Genomic DNA, 22,973 nt, shown 5'->3' with positions numbered 1-22,973 from the left:
AACAAAAGATACATAATTCTATTTTGGAAATTGTTTGCTTTTTAGTTTTACTGTTTTCATGAAATATTTTTTTTTCTGTTTAACTGTAAATGAAACATAGTCTATTTCTGTTGTTCTTCCAGACCAAGTCTTTAATATTGCATCTTCTCTACAGGATGAAACAATAGTATTATGTCTGCATTATTAGTCATGACAGCATACTGTATTCCTTCAATTAACAGAATATATTCCTTTATGTCCTTCATTATAGATGATGTGAAGAAATCACTACGACAGCTAGATGTCACAAGTGCATTCATAGCTCGTCTGGCACCAGAAGGTAACTTGCAGCATCTCTTTGGTAAATTCTTGCGTCTCTTATTTGCAGGGAAGGTGAAAAAATTCTAAGTAGCAGCTTCAGCTGTATGATTGATACCCCTCTTATGCCACAACACACATTAAAAAACATAGGGCTTCAATCACATAGTCTCAGTCCTTCATGATAGTCCAGACAAGAAGTACCAACCATCTACTGTATATATAACTAAAATTCTTGTGCCTTTAACTGGGCAAAACAGTGCATCATACGGCAATTATTTTTGAATCAAGATACCTCAGATGGGCTAACCTACAGAATACATCCAAAACTAGAATGACTCCTGTGGGATTGAAATTCAGCAAATTTGTGGTCATTTCTATGTTACCACATTGTTGTGCCACCAGCCATATTTTCAGTAGATCAGTTCTGTCTTAGTCCTCTGAAGGCCAGGTAGATTGCCCACGCTCCCAGCATCTGGAGATCTAGTAGATCAGTCCTGCCTTAAAGGCAGGGTGGACCAGTCCCACCATAGGCAATTTGGCAGGAAGTCAGTAGTTGCACCCACTCCCATTGTTTTCTTTGCCCTTGGCCATTTTTTAAAAAGTTTTTTGGATTGTTATTTTTAGAATATACATCAACATCAATATATGAACAGTCCGGTGTCTTGGTATCATTCGTTTTGGGACAAATGTCAATAATGATATTATTATTATTATTATTATTTTATAAAAAGTTTTATTTTAACATTCATATCCAATAACATATTTAATGTACCATCATATACAATTAATCGGACCTGCCCGGTCACCACCCCCTTCCTACTTTCTTCCCTTCTCTACCTTCTTCTACTTTCCACGACCATCGTCCCCTTCTCTTATCTACCTTCTCTCCTCCTTCCTCCCTACTCCTTTCTTCTCCCTCTTCTATCCCTCTTCCTTCCTTTCCTCTTCCTCCTCTTCTCTTTTCTACCTCCTTCTCTCTTCTACTTTCTTCCTTCCCATCATTCTGAAATGATAGCCAAGCAGCTCCGATCTTACATTGATTATACATCTTCAATCATCTCTGTACATTAACCATCAATCCATTTTCTACCTCATCCCCCCTCCCTCCCCCTCCCTCCCCCCACCCCTCCGGACTTCCCAGAACCGAATACAGGGTATAAAACTAACAATCAAAAATTAAAATATAACACAAATCATAATTCATAGTCACTCCTTAAAACCTCGACTCCCCGATCTCAGAAATTTCCAATTGAGTTCATATTTGTTCTTCATTAAAGTACATAGTTTTTAATATCCAACCTTCATCAATCAGTACCAAAACAACGTTCCATCTTCCAATATTCACCAAGGATTCTTCTGAAATGTCTTTCTTCCTTAAGCAATCTCTCAAGAATAGTTCATGTTTCCAACTTAATTTCTTAAATTTTACTGTCCAGCCTCCAAGGATAAACAATAATCCATCTTTTCATATCTTCGGTATCATTTACATACATCAAATCAGATTACAAATATTATTATTAATCCTATATTATCTCCACAATATATCAATTGTAATAATTAAAATCTTCACTTTACCTTACTTATATCAAATAACATTATTAAAATTACACCTATAACTTATCCAAAATATATCAGTTATAACAATTAAATTCTAGTTAACCATATAACAACATTACATCCATCTCTCAAATATAATATTTAATCCAAATTAAATTTTACTATCTATCCTCCAAAATTAAACAATATTCCATCTTCCTATTCCTTTATACCTCAAATATATCAAATAGTACCCCTAAAATTACACATTTATATCCAAAATAAATCATTTACAAAAATTAACCATAATCATATATAATAAAATTAAACATTCTCACTCCCCTTATTTTCTATCTTACACATTTTCCACCATCTATTCACCATTCAACTTAACATCTATCGATAAAGGGTTCCCAATCTTTAATACATTAGTGTAGAAATCTCGTGCTTTAAAAACTGTATTAAGAAAATACTTTCTTCCTTTATAATTCACTGTTAAGCCAGCTGGAATCTCCCATCTAAAATATATCTGATGTTTCTTAAGTTCATCCACTAAAAAGGCAAATTCTTTTCTCTTTCTTAACATTTTAGGAGGAATTTCCTTCATCATTATTATATCTTGTCCTAGTATTTGAAATTTATTTTTATAAAATGCTTGCAAAATTCCATACCTAATCTTCTTATTTGTAAAATAAATAACCACATCTCTCGGTAAACACTTCTGCCTTGCCAACCAAGAATTAACACGATAAATTTTTTCAATATTAACTTCAAAATCTTCTGGTTCCACTCCATCTATCTGAGCAAAGGCCTGAATAAAAATCTCTTTCAAATTTTCTTCCTTACATTCTTTTAATCCTCTCACCCTTATAGCATATTCCATTAATTTATATTGTAATATAACCCTTTCTTCATCTGCCCTATCTACCTTAACCTGAATATCATCTATTTTATTTTCTAAATTCAAATTAATTTGAACTTCATCTATTTTCCTTTGCAAATCTAAATTAATTTGGTTAATTTCTTCCAGTCTTTCCTCTGTTTGAATACTAGATAGCAATAATGGATTAATTGATTCCTTTAATTTTTTCATCTCCCTCCTCTGTTCTTCCACCATATCTTTAAAATCCAATATTTCTTTCTCCATTTCATCAAATTTTTGATCTATTTCTGAAAGATGAACCTCCATAAGCTCCTGTAAAAAATTCCTTAAGCCATCTTTAATATCTTCTTTCAATTTCTGTATCTGAAGTGAGGAAATTTCCAGTATTTTAGAAGTAGTTAAATCTCTTTGCTTGAAAGCCATTTTTAAACTAAGTAATACCAAGAAGAAGGAAAAAAAAAAAGAAAAAGAAAAAGAAAAAAGAAAAATTCAATAAACTTTTCTTCTTAAACACTGTAATAAAAAGATAAAAAAGGATAAAAAATAAAAATTCCATTTAAAAAAATATCTTGTTATATTCTTCTTAAAGATTCCACGCCAGCAATTGTAATAAGCATTTCCTTAACTTTCACTTTCGATATACAAAACGCCATTTACTTGCAATACACAAAACACCATTTACTATCATCATCTCCAATCTTGACTACGAATACATTCTCTATCAGGGAGTTAAAATCTTGCTACAATCAAATGCTAACGCTCCAGTTTTCAGCTCTGTCCACGTTAGAGTCCTTCAATAATCCATTTCAGTCGCGGAGATGGACGCTGCGTTTTGTTCTGCCATTTGGCAAAAGTGTTCCAGATTCTGGAGCTTTTTTTCGGGCTATAGAAGGAGCGTTCCCATCAAGCTACCAGGAATCTTCCTGGTGCTTTCCTGGGGCTCTACTTCAGCCCGAATGCTCACCTCCCCCTCTTTGCCCGAGGGAAGAGATTTCCAAGTCGCTTGACAGCAGATTAACGCTGTCTAAGCGGCTCTACAGAATCACATGGAACTGGCGGTCTGAGATAGCCCGCCATTAACGAAGCGGATATTAATGGTTACATTAATCAAACTTAAGAAATCCTAGTATAGTACATATTTGTTTTAAAGTAGTTATTCAATATTTCAATGTTCCATTTTAATGCCAATCACAATATTATTTGAGTTTTCATAGTACTGCCTTCTTTCGACTTCTAATCTTTCCCTCTAGTTATTGCTTTTATTCTATTGTATGAAAAATATATGTGCTAATATTCTCCCTATTTCTTATTTCTGCCTCTATTCTGGCTTCTAGTCAGCCCACCATTACTAATCCTAGTGTTAATACACTTGTTTATATTAAGATATAGTCCTTTATTATTTAATTATACATTGGTTCAATGCGCCATTCTAGTGCCAAACCATATTATTTAAATGTACTTAATAATACCATCTTTCAACCTCTTATCTTTCCATCTAGCTATTACTTTATATAAGCGTGTGTATTCTTATTTCTACCTCTATTCTAGTTTTTAATCAGGCCATCATTATATTAACAAAAAAGAGAAAAAATATTTCCTTTCTATCCATCATCTCTTGTCCACTTTAATACTTAATTCTTATTCATTTTTTAGCTTGCCTCACATACTTCTCTCTTGGATCCTTGTCTCTATCTAAATCTGTACCTTCACTGTTTAGTCTAAACATTTCTCCCATCTCTATCCTTCTAAGCTGCCAGGCCTCCAAAGTATCTACCCAGGCCCCTATCTCCCTTTCAAATGTATCTTCCTGCTTATCTGATTCTATTTTTAAATCTCTTACTTTCCCCTTGGTTTAGTTATCATTATTATCTTAATAAAGCAAATAAAGCAATAATAATCTTCTTCTCATCTTCTTGCTTTATTTGCTGATTTGTCTGTTCTGTCTTTGGTTGTCATTCATTATCAGTTGCAGAGTGTTTTCTATTTTCCCATTTATGCCCTGCAATAGGTTCTTTATCTCCCTGTAATTCTTTGTTATAGTGTTCTTAATGCTTTTGAACATCAACACCATTTCTTTTGACATTTCACTTATTTCCCCCGATGGAGCATCTTGTCTTATTTTAATAAGTCCCACTCTTACAATAGTCCAAAAACAATATATTCAAGCCTAATGTTGCTCCTCAGAAAGTACAATGCTTGTAGTTCTTTATATTCCAGGATTATTCAATCAGTTCCATTTAGATAGTCCAGGAAGCTTTCCAAAAATTAGAAGTCACTTAAGTCTGCTGAAGTGTCTTCCTTATTCCCACAGTTGAGTCTCCAGTAATCATAAAGAAGATAATTATAGAACAGTAGGTATTACCACAGTCCTCCAGATGAGTATTGTTTACTTCTCTTATCAGAAACTTTCCGGGGCTTGTAGGGGTATGGTATATTTTTCATTCATCAGTAGGTGGCACCCTAAGTTCAGTTTCAATGTAAAGTTATTTAATCCAATTTTAATTCAAACTGTAGAAGCAAAGTCTATTATTCAAGTAGATAGTTCCAGTATTTTAATATGCCTTTCCAAAACCACACCTACCCAGTTTGAAAATCTAATTTTCTATGTTTTTAAAAAAATCTTTAGCTCTTCTCCCATTAGTTCCTTTCTTTCGTGTCTAAAAATTTTCTCTGTATAATTGTTCACCACTTTAACAAAGAGTTCTAAGAGTCTCTTTTCCTGAATTTTCTCTCCCCCCGACCCGCTTTTAAAGTTGGGGTCTAAATAAAAAAGAAATCTTCTCACTCAGCTCCAATCACTCATTGTCCATCTACACCGCTCCTGCACTTCTTTTGTTGCCTAGCTGTCTCACTTTCATGGCAGTCATGATGGCTGCCTCTTCTTCTTTTCCTCCTGTCTCTCAAGGCCATTTCCATATATTCATGATCATGACTTTACTTTTCAAGTTATTTTTTTATTTGTTTCTTGATTTCTGTTCCTGCAATTGGAAGACTATCAGAAGCTTACCTAACATATAAAATCAATGTAACATACATATGTAGAGTCTATAAAAACAATTACCATTGAGCATAAAAATACAAAAATGAAAATAGAAATTTTCCTTTCACATTTGGAACGTATTTTTGTAGGACTGTAATCTTATGGATAATTTAAAATAAATATATGCACCCATTTATTTTTAAAATCTTGAAAATAATTACGATCTGGTTTTAATTGAGTATATCAACATTTTGCTTATAAAATGTGCATATTTGTTACTGGATAATGTTTGATCGTTGTCATTTTTGAATATTTTGTAGAAGATGTTGTCATCCATGAGTTTGCTAGCCTTTGTCTTGTACATATGTCAGTTGATTATAACAGTAAAGTACAAATATTTGAGCAAGGTGGACTAGAGCCTCTTATCCGACTGCTAGGAAGTCCTGATCCTGATGTTAAGAAGAATTGTGTGGAATGCATCTATAATCTAGTGCAGGTGATGATTTCCTTCCATTTTTCATTAGAAAGTAATGTCGTCTTCTATAAATGAATCGGATATTAGATGCTGATTTGTGTTTGATCCACATTTTATTTACCCAACTTTTCCTGCCATCTTATTTTTAAATGCATCATCATCCTCATATACTGACATGAGCTGGTTTGCTTGATGAATTTCCCCTGCCAGTTAACACAGCTGATGTCATTATTTTAATCCATAAGATTGCTGATCGTAACTTAGTTAGGAGGAAAATAAGAGGGTTTATAAGAAACATTGAGAAACATTCATATTTCTGATTTTCATCTTTGGTAAAATATGATTAATGCTATCACTATGCCCACAGATCTGAATTTGCTCACAAAAGTTTTACTTTCAGCTGGCAAGAGCTGGATGTCAGATGTCTCTTGAATGAATTAGGGTGATTTACTAAATGGCAAGTCTCATTGATCCTGATTAAATTTGTTAATTAAATGTGTTTAGTATAGGTTTGGAACATGCTTCATTTAAATGCCTATAAAAGAAATAATTTCCAGTAGAAGAATGCATAAAACCTATTGTCTCTTCATTGTCTGGAATAATGTTTAAGTTCTATAAAAGGCTATAAAAATGTCCATTTATGACTATTTGGAATAAGAAGTATTATTTTTGCATTATTCTTGCCTAATGCATAATGATTTTGCACCTTTTAAACTCTTAGTAAATGATTTTGACAGCTTCTTTTCAGAAGGGGGGAAGGTTATTGTAATTGGTTACTTTCACAATCAGTGTTAATGTCACCATATGCTGGTTAGCAAAAGAATAGTAAATTGGTAGAAGAGTTCTTTTCAAAGTCTAATAGTCCAGTCTACAATCCAGTGAAGCTGAAACAGTGGGACTTAAGTTACTTTAGCTCTTTTGATTTAAATGGTACCAAATTGGCTTAAATCCAAGTGCTCCAATTGAACAGGGTTGTGGACCAAGTTATAAGTGAATCAACTCTGTAATGAATTCAATTCACAGTTCAATCTTTTCTAGGGCACCAGAGCATGTCTTTATTCTGAATCACATTTTGCTGTTTCCATTCTTTGGCTATCTATCCTTATTGTAAGGTATATCAGAACAACTGCACCTGGTGCTTGTTTAAACTGATAAGTGAAATTGTATAGAAAAATGCACAGAAAAAATGGCTTTTTAAAACTTATAGTAGTAAGATACTAGCTAGTAACTTTTATTATTTTAATGTTGCACAATCAGAAAAAGTTTAAAATTTAGCAAGGCAGTTTAAAAGCATTTAGCTATTTAAAAAACAAGAAACTAGAGATGAAAATATATACAAATATGAAATGGTCAAACTGCATTTCTTTTATTCCTCTTGTGTCAATATATTAGAAATTTTCTCTGGTAAAGTTTATCCTGGAGGATTTATTTGTAAGCTAAACATTTGTTCTGTATAATATATAATTTATGACATATGGAACAGTGCTTGATCTGTTGAAGAAATATTTTTAAACTGTATTTTAACTAACTCATTCATTTTGTAACAGTCATAATTATATTGTGCTTTATATTGTTTTTTCCCCTAATATTATTTTTATTTGATATTTAAATATAGGATTTTCAAAGTCGTGCTGCAATACGCGAATTAAATGTAATTCCTCCTTTGTTGGAACTTCTGAAGTCTGACTACCCAGTTATTCAGTTGTTAGCACTCAAAACTTTAGGTGCCATTACCATTGATAGAGAAACAAGAGTCATGCTAAGAGAAAATCAAGGATTAGATCATCTTTTCAAGATCCTGGAAACTAAGGTATTCTTGAAGACATCAAAGATATGAATTTTAGTCAGTTAATCAATTCAAACTGAAGAAATTGCAAGTGAAAAAATGCAGTATTTAACATGAACGTTAGAAAACGTTAGAACGTTAGAAAACGTTCTGCTACACATGAAGAGATATATCTTTAATGACAATAATTTTGTTAAAAGGGCAGTTTTTTTCTTGGTTAATTAAAGAAAACTTTTGAGTTCAATAAGATATTTTATTTCTTTAATCGATTAAAGTAATATTATCAGCTAAATTAATTATAAATTGAATGAAATAGATGTAAGCAGGTTTGCTTCAGATAAAATGACTGCTTTTTAATTATATTGAATAATGTTCGCTTGGTTTCTTCAGGCTAGAGAGGACCTCTAGAATGAACAGTATTTGCATACATCATTAGCTCCATAAATTTTGGATATTTTATTTAGCAAAATATTTTATACAATTTTATTTGATTGATTTATATATTACAAAAAATCACCATATAATTTATTTGTGAATATATTAGATTCATTAGAATTATATAGGAATTTATCAGCAAACCATGATTTGGCCTAATCTTATATGTAGATGTTTGTTTGTTTATTCATGTCAGAAGCATCACAATTAAAATAAGGCATATTATATGATATAACATTTAAAATATAAAATACAAGATTAAAATATGCACAAATTAAACCGATCTTGCCCAGAAAATACTAATTGCAGGTGAAAGTTCATTCTCCAAGCTTGTGGATTGGTTTCTGAACATTTTGTTACCAGGATAGGTAACATCTTAAGTGGTCTTAGGTATGGATATGTCAAGTGACAGTATTTTAATGGATCAGGTGTGAGTCATCAGTGAGAGTCTTGTGATGGGTCTTTTGATAGGTTACATCAGATCAGGGTCATTGGGAGGTGAACTGTTGGTGGGGAGGGTTGCATGGGTTGGTTGAGGGCTAGTGCTGTCTCCCGTTAGCTGTGCAATTGATTTGGATTCCGAGGGTTCGTAAGCTGGTTGTACATCAATATGTCTGTTGATGGAATTGCTTGTGTAATGTGACAGGCTTCGATGAACCCATGAGTGTGGTGGGTGATAGTGTGACCGATGAGTTTTGCTCCAATCGAACTGGTGTTGCTTGCTATTGTGTGGATAGAGATTAAGGATTTGGGATTGTGGCGTTTGACTGCTAGCTAGTGTTTGTGGATCCTGGTTTTTGATTGATGTGATATTTGTCCCACATAGAATTGGTTGCAACAGTTACAGTTGATTTTGTAGATTGTATTGTTTAGTTCATCATTCTGTATCTTGTCTTTGGTTCTGGATAATTCCTGGCGGAATGTGGCTGTGGGTTTGTGGACTATTCCTACTCCTAAGGGGTTGGAGGATTCTGGCTGTTATTTCCTTTTTGTGGTATGGTAGGGTTAATTTTTGCATGGTGGTTGGCTGTTGGGTGTGGTGTGGTTTGGTTTGGTTACTGTGTGTTGGAATATGAAGTTTTTGGGATAACTGTTACAGAGAAAAACGTCAAGCAGCTGTTTCTCTTATGCTTTTCTTAGTGTGCTGCTGCAGTGTGTCCTGGCCCTTCTGAAGAGGGTCTGGACACAGCTTCTTTTGTGTGCAATATAAGGTGGTTGTTTGCAAAGCCTAGTATCTGGTCTGTGTACATGGGCTTATGGAAGACAATGGGTTTCAGTTCTCTGTTTTCTAGTCTCCTTATGTTGATGTTGAGAAACGGGACTCTGCTGTCTCTTTCTTCTTCATGTTTGAATTTGATTCCAGGGAATATGTTATTGAGTAGGTGGTTTGTTTCTTTAATTTGGGAGCATTTGATAATGATGAAGGTATCATCTATATAGCATATCTGGAATTTTGGTTGGATGGTTGGTTAGAGCTATGGATTTAAGTCATTGCATAACTATTTCTGCTATTAGGCCTGATATGGGTGATCCTAACAAGGTATCTACTATGTCCTTGCTTATAGATTTTCCCATTGAACTTGAAATATGTGTTGGCATAAATCCAGGAGTTTCATGGTTTCTGTGAACATGAAGTGTTCTATAATGGCATCATCTTTGTGGGTGTGGTGTTTAGTGAGTAGGTGGTGTATGGTTTGTTTAGCTAGGTCCGTGATGGCGAACCTATGGCACGCGTGCCAGAGGTGGCCCGCAGCGCCCTTTCTGTGGGCATGCAAGCCATCAGTCCAGTTCAGCTCTCCTGCCAGCCAGCCATTCTTCAGGTCTTTGCTATGCATGTGCGGGAGGGCGGGGCATGTGCAGGGAGTGCGCATATGTGGGGGTGGGGTGCATACGCAGAGGGTGCATGCACATTGCATTTTTGAAGTTCTGGCACATGCACGCACATTCAAACAAACGCGCTTTGGGCACTCAGTCCAGAAAGTTTAGCCATCACTGATCTAGGTGAAGAAAGCGGTGGTGTTGAAGGATTTCTTCCTTGTTGATCTTGGTGTGTTTGATGCATTGGATAAATTGTTCTGGAGAGTGTATTGAGTGGGTTTAGTCATTGATCAGGTGTCTGAGTTTCCTCTGCAGGGTTTTGCTAGTTTGTAGATCTGTGTTCCAGGTAGAGACACGATTGGGACTAAGGCAATCCCCTTTTTGTGTATTTTAGGGAGTCCGTAGAACATGGGTGTGGAGGAATCTTGTGGTTGCATGTGCTTTCTCTCTAGAGGTGTTAGCTGTTTTTCTTTTCCCATTTTTCTTAGGGTGTATTTTGTTTTGTTCTCCAGCAATTTTCTTGGATTATTAATTGTGTTCTGTTGGGCTGCCATGAAGTTCTCAAGTGTACACTGAACAGGGCACAAAGGATCAGGGTTATTACTTGTTGTACCTTTTCAGTGACGATTCTAATATTAGGTGTCCATTTCAAGTCCTGGGAGATTATAGAACCCAAAAGCCTGAAGGACTCTACTGCTGCTACAGTGCTGTGAAATGTAATGAGTAGTAGAAGGCCTTCTCCTAACATCCATTCTCATCTCTATAGTTTTAAGCATGTTCAGCTCCATATTATTCTGGCTGCAATAAAGTCATGGAAGCGAGGTGGCAAAGAAGGGAGTTGGACATATGGGGATGGGGGTTGAATTTTTATTATTCAGCCACCTCCAGTATGAAGACGCATGTCATGCAGGGCTTTAAAGATGATTATCAACACTTTCGATTGCACCTGGAAGCAGACCGGCAATCAACGCAGCTTGCAAAGCAGTGGGGTAGCATGGACCACTCAAGGGCCCTAAGAACGGCCTGTGCCACCACACTGCACCAGCTGTGCCTTCTGAACACTTTTCAAATTATGGGAGAACATGTCAAATGTTTTTCTGCAATTAAGGTATCCTGTCACAGCATATTAATTTATGAGAATAGTGTTTTTATATATGTAAATAATGACAACTGCATTATGGGAATATGACGTACCAAAATACATGGTCAGAAAACAGAAAATGGTTTTAAATACTCTTACAGTGTTAATATCTGCCTCTTTTTAACTTATAGGAATTTAATGACCTACATGTAGAAGCTCTTGGAGTTGTGGCAAATTGCCTTGAGGATGTGGATACTATGCAACTGATCCAGGAGACAGGGGGTCTCAGAAAGCTACTGGCCTTTACTGAAGTTTCCACTCTAACTGAGTTTCAGAAGAATGCTGCAAAAGCTATTGCTAAAGCAGCCGCTGATCGTACGTCATTACAGAAATTCCTGTGTCTTGAGAAAAGCTTTTAGAATATATGAATGCCCAATTAATGGTTCCTTTTTATGATTAGATGCCAATATTAAAACTTAACAATTTGATCCAAGTCTCCTAAAATAAGGAGCCTGTGATGTCATATCCTACATCTTATTAGCTCTACAATGCAGTGATACACATTTTGATAAGGCTGCACACATATTCTGTCATCCCAGGTTAATACAAGATAGTTTTGCTGCCTGAGATTACCATTCTGTAGATCAGGGAGAAATGATGCAATACCCAAATGCTGGATAAGATATTCTGATACCTGCTAAGGAAGATTTTTTCAATTTCTCTCCTTGGAGTCAAAGTTCATAAGACATCAAACCAGTTGTCTTAGAGAACTGTCTTGCTAATAGTAAGGTGGATGCTCTCTTCTATTAAAGATCCAATGTCTTTATTTTTTGGAAGCAAGTTAATTAAGTTGCTTTTATATTTGAATATTATGGAATAAACACAGAGTCACCATGTCAAATGTTATATATATACATTTTGATAGAATATATGTAAATTACAGATATTCAGTATATAAGAAGCATAGAGAAATACTCCAAATAATACAAAGACACTCCCCTTCCTTTCCCTCCTCTTCCCTCCCTGCTTTTTTTACAGCATATTCACATAATGGGCTTACTTCAGAATGAACAAATTTAGAAGATATGGCCCATCTTGAATTCATCTTAAATCAAACCACTGAGTTTTCTTACAAATCTTCTATCTCCCTGTGCACAAACACACACAGGCACACAGACAGTTCATATAAAATGCTGTATTTTTTTTTACAATGTTGTACATTTATATGTTTCTATTTTAATGAGGACCTGTTGATAAAAAAAAATTCTCACAAATAAATCTTTTGTTATTGAATGAAACAATCCATCCCAAGATACAGAATTTGTTTCTGAATTTTCTCATAGGAAATACTTTTCCTTCCCAAGACTGATTCTTTATCATCATCATTATCTAATCTGAATAAATTAAGATAAAGACATTTTCTTTTTAAGATATAGCTTGCCTCAAAATACAGATTAATGTCCCCAGGGAATTAACCTCTTTCTTTATCTTTTTGTAATGATCCATTTTGTAATTCTTTGTTTATATGACTAGTTCACTGCTCCTGAATCCACCATGGGATTCTGAAGCAAGCAGGCTGGGCGGAAGTAGCTTGCACTCAGCATGACAGTGCTGTTTAAATGTCTCAGAGTGGCATCTATATTGTGATTTGTCAAGCTGCAGTTGAAGCACAGCAGTGCCATATAGCAAAATGTAATAATATAGAGAATAATGTACTTCTTATTGTCTGTAATAAGATTCTTAGTCTCTCAAGGGACTCTGATGACATAAGCTATGACAGACTTAGACAGTTCTTATTTCAACCATCTCTTGGTTATTAGTTATTTCTAGCACCTCTCACATTATTATTTTAATTTATGTATATTTGTTGTACATGATTTCTAATGCAGGAAACCTTGTCCTGTAAATTTTATTTCTTTTTCTCTGTTGCCGCCTCTGTTGGATAGCCAAGTTGAATCATAGATTTATTTTTAGGAACTAATCATAGTCTGATTAAAGCTGATATTAATGGGACAATATATGTTTGTTATTATTTTATTTTACTAGTTTATTTCTGGGAAATATCACTATCCACATAGGTCTTCAATCTGATACATATTTTAGTTTCAGTTTTTAACTACAAAAGTGGGGAATAAAGAAGCTAATTACATAAAAGTATTTTTTAAAGAATATTCTCAGAATTTACTATATAATAAATGAATTCAAGAAAGTAGTCAATTTAACATATAACATGTCACCCTGGCTGAGTTCTGAAAGAAAAGAAAAAGCAATAAATTATCCTCCCCTTTTACAAATATATGTATTTGTGTATATAAAATATACATACAAAATATATACCATATTTTTTGGACTATAAGACGCACTTAGCTTTTGAGGAGGAAAACAAGAAAAAGAAATCTGCCTCTGCCTCCCAGCAATTTGCCTCCTTGCAGCAAACAGCAAACAGAGTATTCAGCTTCAGCACAGCTTGATTTAGCATGAGTAGCTGATTGATGGTTGGATCTGCCTCCCAGAATACCTCCACTCAGCTATTCCAGGCTATGGGGATTGCCACTGTCCATTGGGATTAGGGCCACCCATCACACCACCTCCGCATGCCCCATTTTCGGCATCAGTACGTCCCGTTTTGGGCGTCTGTGTGCCCCATTTCAGTTTCCACACACCAAATTTTCAGCCTCCACGTATCCTGTTTTTCGCCCATTCTAGGGGGTGGGGATCTGCCACCTATCCCCACCACCTGTCCAAAATCAGGACTCATGGAGGCTGAAAATGGGGTGCGTGGAAGCGACAATAGCTGGTGGCTGTGATGGGCACCGCCACTCCCGATAGGCGGTGGTGATCCTCACAGCCTGGAATAGATGATCAGGAGGCAGATCCAACCATCAATCTCGCTGCTCATGCTAAATCAGGCTGTGCTGAAGCTGACCAGGATGTTTGCTGCAAGGAGGCAAATTGCTGGGAGGCAGAGGCCGAATGGTGGGGGCTAGCGGGTGTGTGGGGCTTCAGCAACATTGATTGTATAAGATGCACAGACATTTCCACCCACTTTGGGAGAGGGAAGCGTGTCTTATAATCCAAAAAATACGCTATATTTTCACACACACACACGAAATAAAATTTTATATATATATATATATATTTATTTATTTATTTGTTTTCTGAGGTTTTCACGGGTGTTTGTATATAGGTCTTTGGTTGTTCGGGTTTTCTCCCGTGTAAAATTGGAAGTGTCTTGGCGACGTTTCGACGAAGTCTCATTCGTCATCTTCAGGCTTCAGCTCCCAGAAGCACGAAGCTGAAGCCTGAAGATGACGAATGAGACTTCGTCGAAACGTCGCCAAGACACTTCCAATTTTACACGGGAGAAAACCCGAACAACCAAAGACCTATATATATATATATATATATATAAATCATATATAACTATCCACAAATAGTTTCCAGTCTCTTATGCTGTTCTCTACTCCATTATCCCTAATCAAAGCACTTAATTTCACCATCTCTGCTAATTCAGTCAATTTCAAAATCCATTCTTCAACAGTCCTCAAGTACAATCCTCACAGCCATCAGCATGTGAAGGAATAGAACCCTAAATTGTTTTTCAATTGGCTTTTCCATAAAAGAAAAGCTTCGGGTTTCATTAATATTTGTATCTTAAATATTTTTGCATTGTCATTGTTACGCTTATCCGGTATGTTTTTTATATATATGCAAGACATATCATAAAATGAACCTGGATTTTGACTACATGTCCAGCACTTACTAGAAATCCCTTTATACATTTTCGCTAGTTTATCTGGGGACAAGTACCAATGTTATACCAATTAAAAAAAAATTCTTTCAAACTATAATTTAATGTAAATTTTAGTTCCTTCGTCCATGCATTCTCCCATTTATTTAGCATTATATTATATCCAAAAATATTTGCCCATTTTACGATCTACTCTTTAATATATTCATCTTCTAGATTCATCTTGAGTAGCATTTTATATACTTTAGAAATCAAATGGTCATTTCCAGAATATAAATTAACATCCAATTCAGATTTAGTTCCTGTGAAAACAATTCAATAATAATTAAACCAATCATAACCAAATCCTTCATTTACTAGTTGTTCTCTTGTCTTTATCTTAAATCCCTCTTTTTCAAATATCAATATGTCTCGATATGCCATTCATTTACATTCCAAAATCATCTCTGTTCTACGTAGTGCTTCATAGCCAAAGTGGCACCTTATCAGCTAATCATCTTTTATACTTCCACCATACATGTGCAATATGTATTCATATGAAAGATAGATATATCTTTCTGCCACTGTTTGAAAGTAGAATCACTAATCAATATCAGTATAGTTTGAAACAGAAATAATATTCTAGGTAGTATATTCATTTTAATTACTGAAATTCTTCCCATTAATGACAAAACTGATTTTTGCCATCTATTTAAATCCAATTTTATCTCCTTCCATATTTTACTGTAATAAAGCTTAGAATTTTCTTCAGGTTTTTTTTTTAATTTACATTTATATCCCGTCCTTCTCTGAAGACTCAGGCGGCTTACATTGTGTAAGGCAATAGTCTCATCCTATTTGTATATTTATATACAAAGTCAACTTATTGCCCCCCCCCCAACAATCTGGGTCCTCATTTTACCTACCTTATAAAAAGGATGGAAGGCTGAGTCAACCTTGGGCCTGGTGGGACTCGAGCCTGCAGTAATTGCAAACAGCTGTGTTTAATAACAGGCCATCTTACAGCCTGAGCCACCCACGGCTCAGTAATAGTCACCCCCAAGTACTATACCTTTTTCATGACTTCAAAGCCAATTCTAAATTCCAGTTTCTTCTGATCTTCCACCTTTATTTTCTTACTACTGTTGTGTTTATTTATTTATTCTTAAACCTCCCATTTCTCCAAACATTTTAATCTTCCTCATAACATGTTCAATGTTTTCTAACGGGTCTGGCACAATCAATACCAAATTGTCAGAAAATGCATGTAATTCGTAATTATGCATTTTTATTTGTAGTCCTTTTGCTGCGTTGTCTGATTTAATATCTCTATTTAACATTCCAACAGTAGAATAAATAATAAGATAAAGGACACCGCTATCTTCTTCCCTTCTGGATTTCAACTGATTTTGTAAAGTCTCCATTCAGGTTACAGAGAGAGGATGCAAAACAAGCAGGCCCATTGATGTTATATAGATGCAGATACTTAGGGAGGGATTTTGGTTTTCTTTACTATGTTAGGTCTATTTTAGGACTTATTCTACAGTTATCATGTATTTCCTACCTCAAAATGAAAGGAATATACTGTTAGTTTTCAGGGGTTGTGGTAGAAGGAGGCTCCAGGAGTCACAGCAAAAGAAAAGTGTTGAGGCCTCATTCAGACCTCGGATCTCAGGTGTTTTGTGAACAAGCAAGACAATGCTGCTGTTGTAAAGCCTACTGGATGCCTTCTATTCATGCAGTCAAGAGGACTTGGTCTCACATTCTGAGAAATCTGGCATAGTTGCACAAAGCAAAGAATGGGTTTTTAGAAATGCTGTTCTGTTTTTAAATACTCCATTTTTAGATAATACAAAATGAAATTGGCTTATTTAAACAGTTGGGGTTTTTTCCTTCTTTCTGTGGAGAAGAATAACTGGGGAGCTGATTTCTAAACCTCATGTTGCCTTCTTGTTTAGGCACATACTATTACACCATTTAATGCAGTCTCCAACCATTTTCAGTCAGCAATATTATGACGATTTTATAAAATGGCTACCATAGTGTGCATGGCCACTAAAATAAATACACTGATTTAGTAGAAGGTGAAAAGGATTAAATTGCTCCCCATTCTCCTAACTTTGTAGGATGCTGTTTACCTCCCCAAAGTAAATGTTTCAGGTACTTTTATAGTATAGTATTTAGTTAAAAGAATCTAAAAATAAAATCAGTTGAAATCTAAAGCTTAGTAGGCATCATGGGGGAACCAAGAAAGTCCAAATGATGGTTACAGCTCTATGATCAAAGCCACTATCTTTACTTTTATCATAACTCCCCATTAACAACCGCAGACAATATTTTGGAGAATGGTTTAGTTTATCAGGCCAGAATATAATCACTAATAATGTATAAAAACAATAGAAGCCTCCGGGCTGTAATTCTTAATATGAGGATAAATTAATTTTTCTGAGAATGAATTTGAATTAATTCAGAGTGCTTTTGGCTATATATTGAACAAAACTATTAAACAAGTATCCATTTTTATTTGTTATGCATTAAAGAATAATTGTCATCCTATATTGTTATTATCATACTATAGCAATTGTTAGTATTAGTATTACTTTTATTAAATAGTATCCAGCAAGTTTTACTAATTTGATAAATAGTTCATTCTATTTTCAACTGCAATGCAAACTAGGTTGGATTACTGCAGTGCTCTCTACATGGGGCTGCCCTTGAGGTGCACCTGAAGGCTACAGTTAGTCCAGAATGTAGCTGCGCGAGTAGTAACGGGAGCCGTTCGTGGCTCCCACATAACACCACTACTCCGTAGCCTGCACTTGCTTCCTGTGGTTTTTCGGGTGCGCTTCAAGATTTTGGTTACCACCTTCAAAGCGCTCCATGGCTTAGGACCCGGGTACTTACGAGACCGCCTGCTGTTACCCTATGCCTCCCACCGATCCGTACGCTCTCACAGAGAGGGTCTCCTCAGGATGCCGTCCACCAAACAGTGTTGGCTGGCGGCCCCCAGGAGGAGGGCCTTCTCTGTGGGGGCATCGACGCTCTGGAACGAACTTCCCCCTGGTTTACGGCAATTGCCTGATCTTCGGACCTTCCGTCGTGAGCTAAAAACTTACTTATTCATTCAAGCGGGACTGGCATAATAGGGTTAAATTTTAATTTGGGTTTTTTATTAATATTTTAAAATTTTAAATAAATTTTTAATTATCAGCCTTTTTGTAATTTGCTTTGTTTTAAATGTTTTAATTGTATATATTTCGTGTTTTATCTCTGGCTGTAAACCGCCCTGAGTCCTTCGGGAGAAGGGCGGTATAAAAATTTAATAAATAAATAATAAATAACTGGATGTAATCTTTGGGAGAATTTCAGTCTTGTTCCATGGAAACAATATTGTGCTATCATCTTATTTATTTATTTATTTATTATTTAAATTTTTATACCGCCCTTCTCCCGAAGGACTCAGGGCGGTTCACAGCCAAATAAAAAATACACAATACATTATAAATACAATTAAAAGACAATTAAAAAACTTATTAAATTGGCTAAGATTAAAAATTTAGGATAAAAACCCATTAAAAACCCATAGATTTAAAAAACTAACCCAGTCCAGCGCAGATGAATAAGTGAGTTTTAAGCTCGCGGCGAAAGGTTCGGAGGTCCGGAAGTTGACGGAGTCCATCTTAAATGTCACTAATTTTTTTTTAGTTTTTCTGTGGTTTTAATTTTCTTTTAATCCTATTAGCTTATTTTATTAAGCTTGGGAAAGGTTTATCTTATTTGCTTTTGTTCAAATTTCAGAATTAAAACAATGAATATTTCAAGTATCCTTTTATCATGACTATTCTGTACAAGAAAAACAAGAATATAATATGTACTTTTGTTCCAGATACCAAGAAACATGCAGTTTAACTTGCGATATCAAAATCAAATGATTGAAGAATGGAGAATCCTCTAGAGACCACTTCTAGGGATTACACACAAGTTTGGCAAGCATTAAGCCAGAGGCAAAGTCCCTTATGAGTCAAGCCAATCTGTAATCCCAATTAATGCCCTCTCTAGCGTGCTTGCTGTTGAATATGGCTGCTGTGGCAAACCTCATTACTGCTTTCTTTTGTTCAGTAGTCTTACATAAAACAAACACCCACAAAATTCCCTATTAAACTGCATAGAAGTAAAATTATCTGAGCATGTGAAGTAGATAGGCATCTAATGAAAAATATATTGATTTCTTATTATAATGTATGAAATAAATATTTTAAATTAAAGATAAGATTTCTTTTAAGAATGTAATTTTTTTTCCATTCCAGAATTAATCTATTGGTTCATATTGCCAAACTGTCAAGTTAGTATGTCTCCACAAGCATCCATTAAAGACTGCCCTGGGGAGGGACAGAGAAATTTGAGATATGCCATCAAAGGTTATGTAATAAAGGAACAAATGAGAACAAAACCATTGTGATGTCCTGAGAATTCAATTGAACTATAAATTAAAACAATGCATCAATAATTTAAAAGACCCCAAAGTGTACTTACCACCAATAATGGCCTATTTTGTGTCTTTCTTACCAATATAACATTTCAGTCATGATAAAAAGATTTTAAGAGCTTACTTATCTTGAAAATGGAATAATGCCATCAGAATCAATTGGATAATTATTTTACACAAAAAGTATTCTTCCTATAGCTTAAATATATTAAATGCAATAAATAATTATTTCATTTAATGATTATGGTTTTTATTTTGATTTAGCAATGAATTGGAATTAAAATTAATAATGTGATATTTACATGTTTATTTTAAAATGTTAAAGCTAAACTTTAATTTTCAGTCACTTTTCAAAAGAAAAGTAGATAATGCTTCAGGATATTTGTATGTACAAATTAAATGAAGCAGTACTGATATAGAAAAATCTGTATTTCTCATAATAACTTGCATTCTATAATATTTTTTAGGTTATGTTTCCCATTCTTCATAAACTAAGTTAAAAGCAATAATGCCTTTCTAGGTATTAGCTAGAATACATAACATTAACAGTAGTATTGAATTATCCACATTCTAATAGCATATATTATGGGTGGGATAGGGAGCAGGCAATCTTTGCAATGTATTCATCACTTTAGAAAGAATTGTGGGTGGCAAACCCACTCATTCTGATTCTGAATGAGTACAGAATTGAGTTTGACTTCATTAAGTACATCAGGAAGAATACACCAGTACAATAATGTCAAAGTATACTATATTCACATAAATGCTTAGCATCAGGTGATGGAACTGGGCACATTAACAACCTTTTTATTTCTTTCTGTTAGTCTGGACTTGCATGGAGAGTAAAGGGATCCAAGAAAGAGGAATAAAACACTTTTTTAACCACTCTTCCATTGTATCTAGCTTGTGCATTAATTTGATTAGCACTGCAACTGTCAAATACACAGTATCTCCACTGGAAGAATGACCTTTTAATTTCCATACACATGGCTCCTATTAGCACTAATTGAGTGGAAGCATTGTAACCTAGTGAGAATAGATCTGAGGGCTACAAATGCATGTTTTGTTTAAAGCAGATATACTCTTTAATATTACAAACCCACTTACTTAAAGCTCCTGATTAGAAATATAGATTTCTTTCTAATAAAGATTACTTTATTTCTGCAGACTTCACCATGCTTGAATCTGTTTAAACGTTGATACTTTAACAGCCTTCATTGACATAGTAATATTAATATTTGCTGGCAACAATATCTGCATAGAAATGGATATTTTGCTTTCTTTCTACCCATATACCATCTTATTTAACTGAAGGTTTGTATCTATGATGACTTATTGCTTTTCTTTATAAACAGCCGAAAACAGAAAAATCCTGAATGAACAAGAAGTTGAAAAATGTCTTATCACTCTTTTGGGAACGGATAATGAAGGAACCAAAATAGCTGCTTCTCAAGCCATCTCTGCTATGTGTGAGAATTTAGCTAGTAAACAAACCATTGGAGCTCTAGGTAAATAGTTATGGTGACAATGGAATTATGATCCAGAAGAAAATATTTACCAATTCACAATGTTTCCATAGTTAATTTAAAACTGCCTATATACATTTCTCCTCTCTTAGGAATTCCCCAGCTCGTTCAGTTGCTAAGCAGCGAAAATGAAGAGGTAAAGGAAGCTGCTGCTACAGCTCTGGTTAATCTAACAACCGCCCATCCTGCCAATGTAAGGTAAGCTCAACGTGAATAGAGGATTGTTAGACACTTTAATCAGGAAATATATATTTCCATTTTTCTAGTTTATACAATTGGTAGGAAATTTGGCACAGTGCTTTATTACTTTTATTTCACTTCGCATGTCATCTCTACGCCATTTAACTAAGCATGACTGCATACTTGGTTTTTTTTATTATTAGCGTATTAATAAAATGTAACTAATTAATTGGTATTACAATTTTAGTTTGTGTCTGGGGGTGTTTTTCTCATGAAAATTTGCAGACTTGCATATTTGGAAAGTTTGAAAAGCTAAGCGAATAAAAAAAGGGATTCCCTGGAAATGTTTACATTTTGCTAAAAATGGGTTATTTTGGAATCTCCCTATTCTATAACAGCATGAATATGTTTTAGTGCTAACCAAATTTTAAATGCCAACAGTCTAATCCAATTGAGTTTAGATTCATCAAAGGGCATTAAAGAGCATGCAGTTAAGAATATTTGCTATATAGAAGTGGATCTACCTCTCTGAAAACAAAATATCTAATATTTGCCCAAGGAAAAAAATATTATTAACATTTTCTGTCATCAAGGAAATTTGGCTAAAGTGCAAATATTTATTAAATAGATTGAATTTTATTAGGAACCTATCAGTGTTTTATATGATGAATATATTTCTGTAAATTTATCTTTGTAAAATGCACTTAAGAAATTAAGTTCAATCCTATCTTAGTTTTTCCAAAAATCTGAAGCTTTTCTAACTATACTGTGTGACCTATTTCACTATTCTATATGAAATGAAAATAAGGGAAATTTTAAGATTCTTTTGATTGATTAAATGTAATCAGAATTTTTGACTGGCACTTGGATAATGTTATAAGAAAACAAATAACTATACATTGGACAATCAGGATTTATACCTGGTATTTCTTTTACATACATTGCTTTATTTTGCTGTAACTGGCATATATTTGTGGGCTCAAGCAAGAAACATAATTAAAACAAGTCAGCGTGTGGATTCACATAGGCAGATATGCAGATATTTTTCTCATCCGTTTACAATATTTCCTTCCATATTAAAATTGGAGAAGCTGTTTTCACTCAATAAGGAAACCAGCTGTAACTTAAATAAACAAGTCAAATGAGCAAGTAATCAAACTTTTAAAGGATATAAGGTAGTCAAATTTGCAGAAGGCTTTTTAGACTTTTGCAAATGGTAAACAAAATGGAAAAGGTGACTGGCTCATACAGCCTTAATGTATTCAGTACATTTTATGCAGGGGTGGGATCTACTTACCTTTACTACCAGTTTGCAACGGGACCGCGCTCACTTGCTATGCTTACATGCACACTTCTGTGCACACACAGAAGCTTCCTGATGACATCCAGGTCAGTGAGCAGAGTCTCCCACCGGTTTTACTACTGGTTCTTGTGAACCAGTCCGAACCGGGGGCAACCCACCACTGATTTTATGTCACAAATTATTCACTCAATTCTAATAGCCACTGATATTAATTTAACATCACTAGTTGAAATATTATTCATTTTGTGTAGACATTGTGTACTCCTCCATTCTCTGGAAAAATGAAATAGATATTCTCTGATAATCCTTTCTTATAATTCAGTTGTGGCCAGCTTTTCAACCAGCCTTATACCTCTAGGGCCCAGCCTTTCTAGAATGGCTCTTCTCTTCCTTACAGTTAGAAATTATTGTAAACTTGATTGAACAATCTTTTGAGGATTCACCTATGAAAGCT

At 34.7% G+C, this 22,973-nt stretch overlaps 1 protein-coding gene across 2 annotated transcripts in view; it reads left to right on the top strand.

The window, feature by feature from the left end:
• The window catches only part of ARMC3 (armadillo repeat containing 3), a 109,533-nt gene that overhangs the window by 41,823 nt on the left and 44,737 nt on the right, over nucleotides 1-22,973 (top strand). For both annotated transcript variants that reach the window (XM_058183012.1, XM_058183013.1), the window contains exons 5-10: nucleotides 251-319; nucleotides 6,020-6,195; nucleotides 7,790-7,984; nucleotides 11,486-11,669; nucleotides 20,866-21,018; nucleotides 21,129-21,234. In XM_058183012.1, coding sequence (XP_058038995.1) covers nucleotides 251-319; nucleotides 6,020-6,195; nucleotides 7,790-7,984; nucleotides 11,486-11,669; nucleotides 20,866-21,018; nucleotides 21,129-21,234 — 883 coding nt within the window. The remainder of the gene's footprint in view (nucleotides 1-250; nucleotides 320-6,019; nucleotides 6,196-7,789; nucleotides 7,985-11,485; nucleotides 11,670-20,865; nucleotides 21,019-21,128; nucleotides 21,235-22,973) is intronic.

This window comes from Ahaetulla prasina, chromosome 4, assembly GCF_028640845.1.
Source record: "Ahaetulla prasina isolate Xishuangbanna chromosome 4, ASM2864084v1, whole genome shotgun sequence".
NCBI lineage: Eukaryota > Metazoa > Chordata > Lepidosauria > Squamata > Colubridae > Ahaetulla > Ahaetulla prasina.
This window is presented reverse-complemented; position numbering and strand designations above follow the sequence as displayed.